This window comes from Malaclemys terrapin, chromosome 7 (assembly GCF_027887155.1).
Source record: "Malaclemys terrapin pileata isolate rMalTer1 chromosome 7, rMalTer1.hap1, whole genome shotgun sequence".
Taxonomy (NCBI): Eukaryota; Metazoa; Chordata; order Testudines; family Emydidae; genus Malaclemys; species Malaclemys terrapin.
Window position 1 is genome coordinate 58,215,284 of NC_071511.1, and position 16,308 is coordinate 58,231,591.

Consider the following 16,308-nt stretch of genomic DNA (forward strand, 5'->3'; position numbering starts at 1 on the left):
CACTCTGTGATCCTACTGCCGTTCCTGAAGCTCCACCAGATGCCGGAGCATGTCCGTTTGATCACCCAGCAGCCTCAGTGTTGCAGCCTGCCATATCTCATCTCAGGCGTCCGTCCTCTCATCTCGAGCGTCCCTCATGGCCTCACGTTCATTGGCATCTTTCCTGTACTTTGATACCGTGTCCTTCCACTCATTCAGATGAGCTCTTTCATTGTGGGTGGATTCCATGATTTCAGAGAACATTTAGTCTCTCGTCTTTTTTTTCGCCGCCTTATCTGAGATAGCCTACGGGATGGAGGAGGGAGGCTTGAAAAATTTGCAGCTGCGGGAGGGAGGGAAAAAAGGTACAGAAGTATTTAAAAAGATGCATTTTACAGAACAATGCTTATACTCTTTCACGGTGAACAACACTATTCACATTACACAGCACATGTGATTTCGGTACAAGGTCACATTTTGCATCTTAATATTGAGTGCCTGCGGCTTTGGTGTTAGAGAAAACATACGCAGGTCCGGGCAACAGAATTCGGCTGGCATGTGGCCATGGTAAGCCATTGTCTTTCGGCTCCTTTCCCACATACCAAGCAAAGCGCGTTGAGTGCTGCGGTTTTCCTGTTAACGTGCAGCAGCAGAAACCAAACTAACCCCCCCCATCCAATTCTCTGGGATGATCGCTTTATCCCTCCCCCCACCGTATGGCTGGTATCAGGGAAGATCCCTGCTAGCCAAATGCGAAAAGCTCAGAGCCAATTTCCGCCCTTCCCTCCCCCCTGCTTGGCTAACTGCAGGGAAGGATTTCTTTTCAGCCACAGGCAAACAGCCCACCTATGAATGTCCCCTTAATTAAATTCCCATATTTCAATCAGGTTACCATGAGCGATATCACTCCCCTGAGGATAACATAGTGAGATAAAGAACAGATGTTGCTTGAATACCAGCAAACACCGGGACCATACGCTGCCAGGCTTTGTCATGCAATGATACCAGATTACTTGCTATTAGCATGGTGTGGTCAAGTGTCCTACCATGGAGGATGGAATAAGGCTGCACTGCCCAGAAATCTTCTGGAAAAGCTTTTGGAGTACCTCCAGCAGAGCTTCATGGAGATGTCCCTGGAGGATTTCTGCTCCATCCCCAGACATGTTAACAGATTTTTCCAGTAGCTGTTCTGGCTGCGAATGCATCCCAAGTCTTCAGGGCAAATTAATCATTAAAAAACGCTTACTTTTAAACCATGTTTTATATTTACAAAGGTACACTCACCAGAGGTCCCTTCCATGGCCTCATTGTCTGGGGGTTGGGAGGGTACTTCAGTCAGGCTGGGAAAAAGATCCTGGCTGTTGGGGAGAACGGAGTGCTGTGTGCTCTCCGCAAGCTCATCGTCATCCTTCTCCTCATCTTCCCTGTCCGCAGAATCCTCAGGCATGGCTGAGATTACCCCCTCCTCGGAATCCACGGTCAGAGGTGGGGTAGTGGTGGCAGCCCCCCCTAGAATTGCATGCAGCTCAGTGTAGAAGCGGCATGTCTGCGGCTCTGACCCAGAGCGACCGTTTGCCTCCTTTGTTTTTTGATAGGCTTGTCTGAGCTCCTTAACTTTCACGCGGCACTGATATGAGTCCCTATTGTGGCCTCTCTCCATCATGCCCTTGGAGATTTTTTTCAAATGTTTTGGCATTTCGTCTTTTGGAACATAGTTTTGCTAGCACTGAATCCTCTCCCCATATAGTGATCATATGCAGTACCTCCCGTACGGTCCATGCTGGTGCTCTTTTTTGATTCTTGGACTGCATGGTTACCTGTGCTGATGAGCTCTCTGTGATCACCTGTGCTCTCTACGCTGGGCAAACAGGAAATGAAATTCAAAAGTTCGTGGGGCTTTTCCTGTCTACCTGGCCAGTGCATCTGAGTTCAGATTGCTGTCTAGAGCGGTCACAATGGTGCACTGTGGGAAAGCTCCCGGAGGCCAATACCGTCGAATTGCGGCCACACTAACCCTAATTCGAAATGGCAATATCTATTTTGGCGCTACTCTCCTAGTCAGGGAGGAGTACAGAATCGATTTTAAAAGCCCTTTATTTCAAAATAAATGGCTTCGTTGTGTGGACAGGTGCAGGGTTAATTTGATTTAACGCTGCTAAATTCGAATTAAACTCGTAGTGTAGACCAGGCCTTGTATATGTCTGACTGGGTGCTACAAGGGGAGAGAAACACCATAGAGTCTTGGCATCATTTCTCCTGGTATATCCTGCTTTGCCCTACATCCTGTGTTAAATACTGTCAGAGGAGTGTCAGTTTCTTTCACGTCTTATGGAGAGATCGAATTCTCGCTGTTGATGCTTGCGTTGCAGACGTTCAATGAGTTTGAGATTGAGCAGCACCAGGAGTGCGCCTACGACCACTTGGAAATGTACGACGGCCCCAACAGCAAGTCGCCCATCCTTGGCCGCTTCTGTGGCAGCAAGAAACCGGATCCGGTGGTGGCGTCTACTAACAAGATGTTCCTCAGGTTTTACTCTGATGCCTCTGTGCAAAGAAAAGGCTTCCAGGCAAGGCATAGCACAGGTAAGCTGGGTTTTCTGCTACTACTCCAATGATACTGGGAAGGCTACAACTTACTGTGTATATTGCCAGGGCAAGAGAGACCCCCCAAAATCAGACAGTGCCATTCACATGAGACCAGACCGGTCACAACAAAGTCGTTCCCAAAGAAATGACCCAATCGGAGTGTTAACCAGCAAATACAGACTACACCAACAAGCAACTGGAGCATCTATTGCATTGTACCATTCATGCCAACCATCCCTACCTGTATGGAACTTGCCTGTTCTAACCTCTAGCCTTCTAGGTGCTGTCTACATGGGGAGAATTACCAGCCTCGCTATAGCCAGTAATAATCTACCTATGGATATTCTTATCCTGGAATAAGAGTGTTTTTTCCCTGATTTAGCTTATACTACTTTCAAAGCAACATAAACTAAACCAGGAAAAAGCGCTCTTATTTCAGGGTAAGTGTCCCCATGGGGAGTTTTACCAGCATAGCTATGCCAATATAATTATACCCATACAGTTGTGGTGGTAATTTTCCCCGTATAGCCAAGTCCCCGGGTTTTAAGGCCAAAAGGGCTCCTCGTGATGATCTGGTTTGACCTGCACAGACCGTAGATCTTCACCTACTGATCTCTTTATTGAGCCAAACGTGGTTGATCTAGAGTACAATAATCTCTTAGACATCCAATCTTGTTTCAGAGGCTCCAGATGACTGGAGATTTTACCACATCCCTTGGCAATCGGTTCCCCTCACTGTTAAATGTGCCCCTTTGACAGGCGCTCCCCAACTCTTCCCGCCGAGCGATGCTGGGAGGAGATGTCTAGGCCGTGTTGAGCAGTGGGGATATTCAGGAAGACTATACAACATGCTGTCTCTTTGCTCCAGAGTGCGGTGGGCGCCTGAAGGCTGACGTACGAACTAAAGAGCTGTATTCCCATGCCCAGTTTGGGGATAACAATTACCCAGGCCAGTCCAACTGCGACTGGGTTATCGTGGCAGAAGATGGCTACGGAGTCGAATTAATATTTCAGACGTTTGAACTAGAGGAGGAGGCCGACTGCGGCTACGACTACATGGAGATTTACGACGGCTATGACAGCACCGCACCCCGCCTGGGACGCTTCTGTGGCTCAGGGGTAAGCCGTGGAGAGGTTAATTTCTTAGCCGTAGTTGTATCCAGGGGAAGGGGATGCACTGCGGGCAAGATCCACCCTCTTTCGAGTCAGACAGACAACACAGTCGTTACCAGCTGCCCTGAACTGGCAACGAGCATCCCTTGTGTTCTGTTTCACCCACCCGTCTGCAGATGTCACCAGCCTCCAGCAGAGGTACCTGCAGCTTAATCTATACATTGTGCTGGACTGGTGATGCTGGGGGTGTGGGCTGCCCAGCCAGTGTGCCTGAGCCCTAAACCTGGAGAGAGAGTGCTGTCTAGGGGAGAGAAGCTCAGCATCCAGTGACCCATTTAATCCTTGGCCTCTTTGTAGCAGAATAAGGTGCCAAAGTACGTTGAGGTCACACAATGAAAAGAGGGGAAGAGGATGGAATCCGCTTGCATAAGTAACCCGCACCCACTCAGGATGGGGCTCTGTCCCCCTCGAGGGTGGCTGGGCAATATCTGGAGATGGAAGAGCCAGCTACAGGTAGAAGAGGATTGTGGGGTTTGATCCAGAAGTCCCAGGTTCAGTTTCACCTGCTGTTGATCCATTCAGAGGCTCAGCCCTATGAACGCTCTTGAAGTCTCATCTGTCTGGAATAGACTCATGATGGAATTGCATTGACTGTTAGCTAATGTTTTTATGCCATGCTATCCCAGCACCTAGGCTGGGCCCCATTTAAAATGCACCGTTGGGAGGATTTCACATACCTATTTTAATGAAGCTATTAAAATATAATTGGTCAAATCTTCCCAATGGTGCATTTTAAATGGGTCCCAGCCTAGGAGCTGGGATAGCATGGCATAAAAACATTAGATAGTGAACAAGGCACACAGCCTGACAATGAAGGATAACATCTGGGGGAGAAGAGAGGCATGTGGACAGCCAGGTAAAGAGACAACTTTTACTTGGAAATAACTGGCAGGGAAGCTGGAGGCAGGGCTGCAGAGGGTCTGTAGAACTGCACATGCAGTGACTTTGTGCCTTTGATAAATAAAGGCTTTCGGCCACGGTGCCTTGCATGTTGGGCAACTACATTGAGTTTAATGGCATTGCATGGACTGAAAGCAGAGAATTCACCTCTGAAATGTCTATCACGGGAATGTTGGAATTCACTACAGTTCCCAAGGCATGGGGCATCCGTGTCACAGTACCCCCTATGAGCCCCCTTCCTGCCAACCTTAGCAGTAATGCCAAGGGCTGCGTAGGTCATGGTGGCTGAAATACCCTCTGCCTCTGGAGATCCTCTGTGCAGAGAGGAGCTGAGTCACATGGACAGCAGCAGTGCAAGTCTAATCCCCATCCAGAGGCCCCATGTTGAGCCATCGCTTGTACCACCATACCCCAGGGACGATTGTCAGCAGCAGGGACTGAACCTGGCACCACTTAACATAAGAACGGACATATTGGGTCAGACCAAAGGTCCATCTAGCCCAGTATCCTGTCTTCCGACAGTGGCCAATGCCAGGTGCCCCAGAGGGAATGAACAGAACAGGTAATCATCAAGTGATCCATCCCCTGTCACCCATTCCCAGCTTCTGGCAAACAGAGGCTAGGGACACTATCCCTGCTCATCCTGGCTAATAGCCATTGATGGACCTATCCTCCATGAACTTATCTAGTTCTTTTTGAACTCTGTTATAGTCTTGGCCTTCACAACATCCTCTGGCAAGAAGTTCCACAGGTTAACTGTGTGTTGTGTGAAGAAATACTTTCTTTTGTTTGTTTTAAACCTGCTGCCCATTAATTTCATTTGGTGACCTCTAGTTCTTGTGTTATGATCTAAGAGCATGAGTCTCTGCTGCCTGAACTGAAAGACGCTGGTTCATTAGCTTCAGCTGGCTCATCAACGTCTGTGGCCCAGCAGCCACTAGAGGGGGATAGAGCCCACATTGAGGGGGCGTGCATTCTGCAACCCTCCCTAAAACACTCGGTCAATGCTGTATATCAGTACAAGCCATCAGGCTCTCGAGTAATGAAAGCTGGCACCTGCACTTAGAATCACAGAAGATTAGGGTTGGAAGAGACCTCAGGAGGTCATCTAGTCCAACCCCCTGCTCAAAGCAGGACCAACACCAACTAAATCATCCCACCCAGGGCTTTCTCAAGCTGGGCCTTAAAAACCTCTAAGGATGGAGATTTCACCAACTCCCTAGGTAACCCATTCCAGTGCTTCACCACCCTCCTAGTGAAATATTGTTTCCTAATATCCAACCTAGACCTCCCCCACTGCAACTTGAGACCATTGCTTCTTGTTCTGTCATCTGCCACCACTGAGAACAGTCGAGCTACATCCTCTTTGGAACCCCCCTTCAGGTAATTGAAGGCTGCTATCAAATCCCCCCTCATTCTTCTCTTCTGCAGACTAAACAAGCCCAGTTCTCTCAGCTTCTCCTCGTAAGTCATGTGCCTCAGCCCCCTAATCATTTTCGTTGCCCTCCGATGGGCTCTCTCCAATTTGTCCACATCCTTTCTGTAGTGGGGGGGCCCCCAAAACTTGATGCAATACTCCAGATGTGGCCTCACCAGTGCCGAATAGATGGGAATAATCACTTCCCTCAATCTGCTGGCAATGCTTATATTAATGCAGCCCAATATGCCGTTAGCCTTCTTGGCAACAAGGGCACACTGCTGACTCATATCCAGCTTCTCATCCACTGTAATCCCCAGGTCCTTTTCTGCAGAACTGCTGCTTAGCCTGTCGGTCTCCAGCCTGTAGCGGTGCATGGGATTCTTCCTTCTAGCCGTCAAATAAGATGTCTCCTCGCATTTTATAAAGTGCCTGGGAAATGCGAGCAGGACAGAAGGGAATGAAACATTCTGCATTTGGGTCTAACACTTGCCCATCAGACCTGCTGCGTAAGCACAAGGGCTTTGACCTCAGACCCTCTGGTCCTGGTGAGAACAGTTACTTGTCATGTAGACTGACCAGTGTTTTGTTTTCTCTCCTGCAGCCCCTGGAAGAAATCTACTCTGCGGGGGATTCCATCATGATCCGATTCCATACGGATGACACCATCAATAAGAAAGGCTTTCATGCCCGATACACGAGTACCAAATTTCAGGACGCGCTGCACATGAGAAAGTAGCTCGGATGTTCCTCATAGACATTCCCAGGTGGAGGATTGAGACATCTACCTGGGATTGTTTTTAAACTCCTGGGCGCCTGCCCTAAAGCAATGCACAGTATTTTTCTGTAACTAAAACTGAATGCAGTCCTGAAGGCTTGCCTTTGAAATTACTAGCATGACCCTCTCTCGCTAACATACCCAGAACCCAGTATTTTCTCCTAATTGTGACTACCAGGGCATCAACTTTGTATTTTTGTGCACCTGGCCACTGGGCTGAATGAAGAAAGAGTTTGAACTGGAAGAAGCCTTAGTCTATTGTATCCTCCCGTTGGGGCGGCTCTTACTAAGTAGCATACACAATAGCTGTCTTAACACATCGTACTGTGAAACAGACGACGTGGATAGCCACCAAATGGGATGGCCTTAAAGGAATGGGGCTGCCTACCTACCCCTTCCTCACCAGCTCGAACTGCTCTGTGCAATAAGTGGAAACCACACAGTTGTGACTCCAGATAGCCAGATTCATTTTTATTTATTATTTTGGTTATTCTGCCAGTTTATAAAGATAACACGGGGTCACTGTAAGACTGCTAGCTAATTGCACCATGTTCAACAGGAAGTCCACAGCGCCACAAGTGCAGAAACCCCACAGGGTATGTGTCATAACAGAAGCACTCTGCAGTGATGGCTAAGGACTAAGGTTGTGACTAATAGCAACTGCTGTGGAATTAGCTAGGATAAAAATTTGGAAGGATATCAACCCGGACCTTCCTTGCACCAGCTGCTCGCTAGCCAGAGTCAGGAAGCGATCTTTCCCCACAGGATTCCAGACTAGGTGGCTCCCTGTCCTGGCCTGTCTACCAATCCCTATGTTCTTAAATAAGAACACATCTCCCCATCCCGTATTTGCTTGCAAAACGCCTGGTTACGCAGGTTGGTTTTATTGCACAGATTTCCTTCCCTCCTTCCTCCGCTAAATTATTGCTTCTTTATAATACCACCTCTGCCTTTGAGTTCTCTATTTCTCTTTCCACCTGTGGTGCTTTCCAAGGACTCCCCTCGCTGACTCATCGTTTTGTGTGATTAACTTCCAGCCAGTTTTCTTGATTCTCTTGAAACACAAGGTAGGAGAATTCAAGAACTACTCAACACCTGCCCTGCTGGTGACCCAACTGATCCAAGGCAAAGAACTTGTAGTACAAAGCAACACTCAACTCCACACAACTCTGGCAACACGTCAAGTGCATGGACGCTCTAGTGGACAGACTGAGCATGTTGGCTGGGAAGTCGGTGGTCAGCTGGCTTCTGTTTCCACCTGAGTCGCTGTATGACATTAAGCAGGTCACTTAACCTTGCTGTGCCTCTGTTACTGATGCTGCTTTAATTTTCATTAAAGCACATTGAGATCTAGATCTGACCACTGTAAAAATAACTATGTACATGGCAGCCACTGGGTTAACCAGCGATCAAGCCATGGGTTTGGAGAATTAACTAACAGTTTGGCACTTCTTTCAGAGAGAAAATGAGCCTTTTAACAAATCATTGTAAAGCATCGTGCTGTAGACTAGTAAAGAGTTGATCCTGAACAGCAATTCCTTAAGAGATACACGTGGGCATTACAGCTAAAAGCTGTGGTATGTTAGCTTTAATGAAGTATTTATAATCGAATGATTAATATGTTTACATAACCAATGTACTGTTAGGCTACAGAGAGACGCCTTTTCACTAGGTGTGAACTGTAGTAAGCGCAGCGTGGTGTCAAATGCCAGGCACAAAAGTGTTCTTGGGGGACAGGTTTGTTTCCAAATGTGTTATAAACAAAATGCCACCCCTGCAAAGGTTCTTAAATGAAATAGGTGTCCAAGTATTGTGAATACAAATACAAAAAAAGGTGAAGCAAATGCATGAAAATATTTTCTTGCTGAAAACAGGAAAAGCAAAGTAATATATATACAATATATATATAAAAATAAATGCATGTAAAAGACCAGTAGTCTAAGCCTTACACAGTGTAGTGTGAACGATACTGTATCATTGACCATAGCTTTTCTACAGGCCATTTGAAACCATATTACTTACTGCTTGGTTTTTTGGATCTGCTTTGTTTCTCTTTGAAGTTTATTTGTGGCCTTCTCTTGCAAGCTTAAGACAAGGTATGTGATCTCTCACTGTGGTACACTGGAGCCTGTTGCATGAATAAGGAACTCAGGGCCAGGAATATAATCTCTGCTTCTAGCAAAATAGAATCAAAGTCGTGAATTGCATTGCAGGCTGAAATTCATACTTTAGCACCTCTCTGGTTGGAGTGAAGTCTGTCTGGAGAGGGAAAAGTTACTTTAGAAGCTTCCTTTGAAATTAAGTATTTTCGCTCCACCTTTTAGCATCATTTCTGATTCTTCTTGGACATTGAATTGTATATTCTGATTCATTGCAAAAGTTTGCAATGTGGTTTGACCAATTTGCTACATTTGTTAGCATTCAAATAGGTGTTTTGTGTTACAATTTATTAGCAACTGGTTTACTCTGTGCTTTCACCAAGGATGCGTGCAAAAATTTTTCTTCCTTCTGTCTTGACTGGGCTTACAGTCAATAATTCTATATGCCTAAAAGGTTCCTTTTTTTAAAAAAAAAGTCCGACTCTTTAAAGTGTATACATATTTTGGTCTTTGTGTAGTTTTAAATTTATTGAAATAAAGTCAGTTTTTAAAAAGTCAGAGGGGAAGAATAATCTGAAATGTGTTTGTGCCCAGAATGATCTCTCGAAATTCATTAAAGAATGTGGTTTCAATTACACACTGTGTGCATGCCCGGGCATATGCCCCTTTCTGGCCTGGGGTAAGTTCTCTAATACAACGGTCACTCTGTCAACAATTATTTCAGTTCCAGTGGTCACACCTGGGTATTGGGTCACACCACGTTGGGATATACCTTCTTCAGTTTCTGAAACAAAGCTGAATTTGAATGTTAAAAGTATTACTAAATTTTCTGAATTAATGAGGGCAGTTGAAAGGCTGCAGGGCTCAAAGAAGAAGTTAGGCAGGTGGTCCAAAACACAGCTGCTCCCTCTCCTAAGCATTGCAAATAGAGACAACACATCAGTGTGCCTCTTGCACATTCAGTATTGCATCCAGACAAGGTTTTAGTCCGTGAGCGGCTTTGAAGAGGTGGGGAAAGAGGCCTGATCACCCAAAGCGTCACTGCCAGAATACAACCATTGACACCCGGTACCCAGGATGGAGATAACTGAACTAAGCTATTCTTGGGCCAGGGCATTTGCCTGCAGAGCTCATGGGAGAGCAAGATGAAGGCAAGGCAAGCCTCTTTTATACACACAGCCCTTTAAGGTGGCAGCACAAAGTGAAAAGAACCCAGGCATAGTGCTAAGCAAGGTTGCCATGAAACTTTACCCCTGTATTTAGCGCCTTGAGATGATTCTTCTCCAACCTAACAGCCCACTCCACAAACAGGCAAAACAGGTTCCTCTCCTAAGGCAGCACGGTGTTCAGTAGCCAGTCAGCGCTTATCATCAAAAATAGTTTTCCTCCTATATCTGCTACACAGCTGCCTTCTGTCCCCCTCCATTTCCTAAGGAACATGCCAGACAAAGCTCCTCCTTGTATAAATGCCTACACCTCTGCTCATCTACAACCATTAAGACTAAAATGCTGTGTCATGTCCACTCAACACTTCACAGGACTTGGGAATTTGCCTTGACTCTTCTTCAGCCACTTTCAAATATAAGAACGGCCATACTGGGTCAGACCAATGGTCAATCTAGCCCAGTATCCTGTCTCTTGACAGTGGCCAGTGTCAGAGGTTTCAGAGGGAATGAACAGAAAAGGGCAATTATTGAGTGATCCATCTCCTGTTGTACACTCCCAGCATCTGGCAGTCAGAGACTTAGGGACACCCAGAGCATGGGGTTGCATCCCTGACCACCTTGGTTAATAGCCATTGACCCTTGCTAAGTTGTTCCAATGGATAATTACCCTCACTGTTAAAACTTTACATCTTATTTCCAGTTTGAATTTGTCTGGCTTCAGCTTCCAGCCATTGGATCATATTATACCTTTCTCTGCTAGCTTGAAGAGCAATCCAATATTTTTTCAAATATTTTCAAATATTTGTTCCCTATGTAGGCAGCTATAAACTGTGATCAAGTCATCCCTTAACTTTCTCTTTGCTAAGCTAAAAATATTCAGCTCCTTCAGTCTATCACTATAAGGCATGTTTTCTACTCATTTAATCATTCTCATGGCTCTTCTCTGAATCATCTGTAATTCATCAACATCCTTCTTTAATTGTGGACACCAGAACTGGACACAGTGTTACACCGGCGGTCACACCAGTGTCAAATAGAGGTAAAATAACCCCTCTACTCCTACATTCCCCAGTTTGTACGTCCAGGGATAGCATTAGCTCTTTTGGATACTGGTAGCTAACGTTGAGCTGATTATCCACCACAACTCCCAAATCTTTTTCAGAGTCACTGCTTCCCAGGATAGAGTCCCCCAGCCTGTAAATGTGGCCTACATTATTTGTTCCTAGATGTATACATTTAACCATATTGAAACATATATTGTTTGCTTGGGCCTAATTTACCAAGCAATCCAGATTGCTCTGTATCAGTGACCTGTCCTCTTCATTATTTACCTCTCCTCCAAACTTCATCAGTGATAAGTATAAGTTTTCTTCCAGGTCATTGATAACAATGTTAAATAGCATAGGGCCAACAACCGATACCTGCGGGACCCCACTAAAAACACACCCACTCAATGATCATTGTCCATTTACAGTTATATTTTGAGATCCATCACTTGGCCAGTTATTAATCTATTTAATATAGGATAAGTTACATATATATAAAAATATGTTGTTTTTTTAATCAAAATGTCATGCGATACCAAGTCAAATGCTTACATCAACACTATTAGCTTTATCAAACAAAGCTGTAATCTCAGTAAAATAAAATCAAGTTAGTTTGAGAAGATCTCTTTTCCATAAGATAATGTTGATTGGGATTAATTACATTAACCTTCTTTAGATTTTTATTAATCGAGTCCTGGTATTAACCGTCGCATTATCTTGCCTGGGATTGATGTTAGACTGACAGGTCTATAGTCACCTCGATCATCATATTTACCCTTTTTAAAAATTGACACAACATTAGCTTTCTTCCAGTTTTCTAGAACTTCCCCAATTTTCCAAGACTTATTCAAAATCAATATTTGAAAGCAGCTGAAAAAAAGTCAAGGCAAATTCCCAAGTCCAGTGAACTCCCCAGACAGCTCTTTGAAAACTCTTGGATGCAAGTTATCTGGACGAGCTGATTTTAAAATGTCTAACATTAGCAGTTGCTGTTTAACATCCTCCTGAGATACTAGTGGAATGGGGAAAAGTGTTATCATATGATATGACTACATCATCATCTATTTTTTCCCCAGAACAGAAATATTTATTGAACATTTTTTCATTTTCTGCATTATCATTACCATTACCATTTTCGTCTAGTAATGGACAAATATTTTGTCAGGATTCTCTTTGTTCCTAATATTGTTAAAAACTCTTCCTTATTGTCCTTAACTCTGCTGACCATAGATTTCTCCTTGTGTCCCTTGGCTTCTCTTATCAATTTTCTACAATTCCTAGCTTCTGATTTATATTCATTACTATCAACTTCCCCTTTATTTCATTTGTTATATATATATTATATTGTTTTATATATATATAAAACAAATGAAATAAATATATATATAAAAAATAAAAAAAAAACTGCCTTTACTTCCCATTCTAAACTAGATTGTTTTTCTTAACTGGCATGACCTTCTTCCTCAATTGTGGGATTGTAGTTTTTTGGGCATCTATAAAGATTTTTCTTAAATGATTTCACATTTTTCTGATTAAATTCTCCCCCCCCCCCCTTACTGGTTTGGCTCATAATTGTTTTCAGCTTTGTAAAATTGGCCCTTTTAAAGCATCAGCTATATATATGACTGGCCTGAACTTTATTCTGCTTGCACATTCTAAATGTGATCAAGTCATGATCACTTGCACCTAAGCTACCATTAATTTTTAGTTCTGTGATCAGTTCCTCTTTATCTGTCAAGATGAGAGTCTAATATAGAAAATTCCTCCATGTTGGATGCAAAATTTTTTGAGTTAGGAAATTGTCATCTGTATCATTAAGAAATTCTGAGGATGTTTTAGTACTGGCAGCATAAATTGAACAAACTGAAGTCCCCATGTTGATGCTACTTTTTTTCTTACACATTACAGATAGGAGTGTAAGGAGCCGGTCATCCTGTTCCCTAGTGTGATTTGATGGCCTGTAGCAGACCCCAATTAATACCCCATCCTTTCTCTGTTAAGACACTGATCTGTAAGCATTCAAGATGATTTTCTTCTGAGTTGTCAGTGACTTGGAAACAAGTAATGCCATTTTTGATATACCATGCCACTCCTCTTCCCCCTTTGCCCACTCAGTCCTTCCTAAATAGGTTATAACCAGTGATTTCAGCATTCCAGTCATGAAAACCATTCCACCAGGTTTCAGTAAAACCAACTAGATTGAATTTCTGCTCATAAATGAGCAATTCCTATTCCTCTTGACTGTTACCCATGCACCTAGCATCAGGTGTATAAGCAATTCAAGAATTTCTTCTCTGTGTCCTTTGGTTCTTTGATGAATTTTGTTCTCAAAATATAGATTTTGTGCTAAATAAGTGCTCACATCTTTCCTCTTTTTATCCTCCCCTTTGTTGTTCATTTAACACCCTCCTGACTACTCTAGCCAGCCAGTACCTGAGAAGCTTGGTCTCCCTTCTGCTGAGGTGGAGGCCATCCAAATTACACAGCTTCTTCTCCCTATAGAAGGTGGACCAATGTTCCACAAAACCCAAACCCTCTACCCTCCTCCACTTACCCAGCCAGCACTTTACTTCCAGAATCTTTGGCCTTGTATCTTCATTTGCTCTCAAAATAGGGAGCATCTCGAAGGCAATTGCTTGGACACTTCTTCATTAGCACACTTCTGAATTCCCTGAAGTCCTGTACCACCTATAGCAGGTAGAAGGTAAGCTGGAAATTAAGAGGGAATGTGAAGAGAAAATAGCCAAAGCTTTAAAAAAAAATCCAAATCAAACAAGCACATGCATAAGCATTGGCAGGATCAGAGCCCAAGTGAAACGGGCTGTGCTTGCAGGGGTGTGACATTCCCCAGGGTACAATCTGGACTTGTAAGCAGTTGTGTTCCCTTAGTACTCCAACCTGGGGTGCCTTTTATACTGCATTGCTGTGAGAGCAACCACTCCTGGTGTGAGTTTCCCAAACACTTCAATCCAAGCACACTGATTTAGATAAAACAATAAAACAAGTTTATTAACTACAGAAAGATTGATTTAAAGTGATTACAAGTAATGAGGCATAAAAGTCAGAATTGGTTACAAGAAAATAAAAGTAAATGCAACTGATGTCTAACTTAAAAAGCTAAGTGAATACAAAGCAAAAGTCTGTCTCACCACATGCTTCATCAGCCTTACTGTCTGGATTCCTTTCTGCCAGGATCCCTCCCTCAGTCTAAATCTGTTTCTTTGTTCCTCAGGTGTTGTGGCTGCCATGAATATAGAGAAAGGAAGGAATCACTTCAGGAGTGTTTTCCTTCTTCTTTGAGAATCATCTCCAGCTGGGGTTCGGGAAACAGAAAGTCTATGGGGACAGGAACCACCACCTGTTCTTTGCCAAGATGGAAATTTCTCATTCACACCCTTTTTCCTGCCAAAGAATGGCCACTTAACCAGGTATTAGTCCACTTGATTTCGTTGACACCTGGCCGAGGTGTCAATTTGCCTTTTGTCTCTGAGGAACTGGTTTGTGGCTGCTTTTCTGAACTTGGAACATGTCTCAGTAATGTCATACAGTAGAATTTCATAATTTTATATACACGATTGCCACCCATATTTTACCAGGACAATAATGATCAGCACATTGAGTTTTCAAATGATACCTCACAAGGCAGACTTTGTACAAAATATATTATAGTCTTGTAAAAGAGGTGAATATAGGGGTACATACTGCCTCAAGGGGTCTGTAACTATTCCTGTCCTTTGGAAAGTTTAAAGTGGGGCTGTTTTCTGATACACTCTGAGGTCCCAGGAAGGGTTTCCGTTGGGACAAACACAGGTGCCGGCTTCCTCCTTTCCCTGGGGGTGCTCAACCTCCGCTCTGCCCCCACTCCACCCCTTCCCCCAAGTCCCACCCCGCCCTGCCTCTTCCCGCCCCTGCTCCACCCAGGCCCCGCCCCCATTCCACTCCTTCCCCCAAACCCCCACCCCCGCTCCGCCTCTTCCCACCCCGCTCTGCCCCTGCCCCACCTCTTCCCACCCAGTTCCACCCCCTCCCCCTGCCTCCAGCACACCACGGAACAGCTGATCGCGGTGGGTGGAAGGCGCTTGGGGGGGGTTGTTTGGCAGGTTGACAGAGGGTGGGAGGTGCTGGCGGGGGTGGAGCTGGCTGTCAGTAGGGTGCTAAGCACCCATTAATTTTTGTTCAGCTCTAGTGCACCCATGAAGTCAGCGCCTATGGGGACAATCTTTGATCTGACATTCTCTCCACTTGCCAATACACCCAATATTTTGTTGTGAAAATGTCTTTGTAAATTTAAAGGGCTAGATTGTGGCACTAAAGCACAGCCCTGCCTTGGGGGGGAGCTATGGAAGTGGACAGCAGGGAACCTGTCCCACTCCCATTGCTGGAGCCTTTCACTGCTGCATGTAGCTACACACCGTCATGTGGACGCAGCCTGCTCTTCACTGTGGTGTGTAGCTACACATACTGTACACGCCACTGCCAGTGTATGCCATGTAGATATAGAGAAAGTGTGTGGAACTTGCATCTGCAAAGAGGTCTAGCAGGAGGCTAGATGCCACTAGCCTTGTGGACTTCTCCTGCTGTCCAGGCCCTGTTCTCCCACTCAAGGGGAAAAGTCAATGGGATTCGCTCTCTCATGTCCAGGGGCCCCCTTTGTCACAGGGGTACCACAGGAGAGAGACTGCCTGTGTCCTCAACTTCCACCACCCCACCTTGCGCACCCAGCACAGGCACTAACTGGACCTGTGTCCACGTGTTTCCTCTGTCAATCATTGAAATTGCGTTTAGTTTCCAGAGAAGTGTGAACTTAGGAGCAACCCCACAATAATAAGTAGTGAGGCATGCTGAAGGTAAGGCTCGTTGGTCCACAAGCCCAAAGATACTCCTTTGGGTAAGGGAGTTGCCTTCAGTGTTGGATCATGTGTTCTTGTTAGCAGTGCGTACACACTAAACATCATAAAAGTTGGGCAACCCACACGAGCGGATACAAAGTAAGTAAATAAATAAAAATTGTTCCCCATAAAAGTACAAGGGCAGGGGATGGAACAGGTGTTTTTGTTTGTTTGTTTTGTTTTGTTTTTTTAGAGGCAGAATTTATGAAGGGCCTGGTGCTAATAAATTCATATACATGGCCAGGAGGAGCATGGCCAGACACCAGCAAGATAGG

At 44.8% G+C, this 16,308-nt stretch overlaps 1 protein-coding gene across 1 annotated transcript in view; it reads left to right on the forward strand.

Annotated features, from left to right (window-relative positions):
* TLL2 (tolloid like 2) overlaps positions 1-9,490 on the forward strand; it is a 187,085-nt gene extending 177,595 nt beyond the window's left edge. The window contains exons 19-21 of the mRNA XM_054036164.1: positions 2,349-2,562; positions 3,434-3,684; positions 6,660-9,490. Of these exons, the coding sequence (XP_053892139.1) occupies positions 2,349-2,562; positions 3,434-3,684; positions 6,660-6,794 (600 nt within the window). The 3' untranslated portion in view covers positions 6,795-9,490. The remainder of the gene's footprint in view (positions 1-2,348; positions 2,563-3,433; positions 3,685-6,659) is intronic.
* The last annotated feature ends 6,818 nt before the right edge of the window (positions 9,491-16,308 follow it).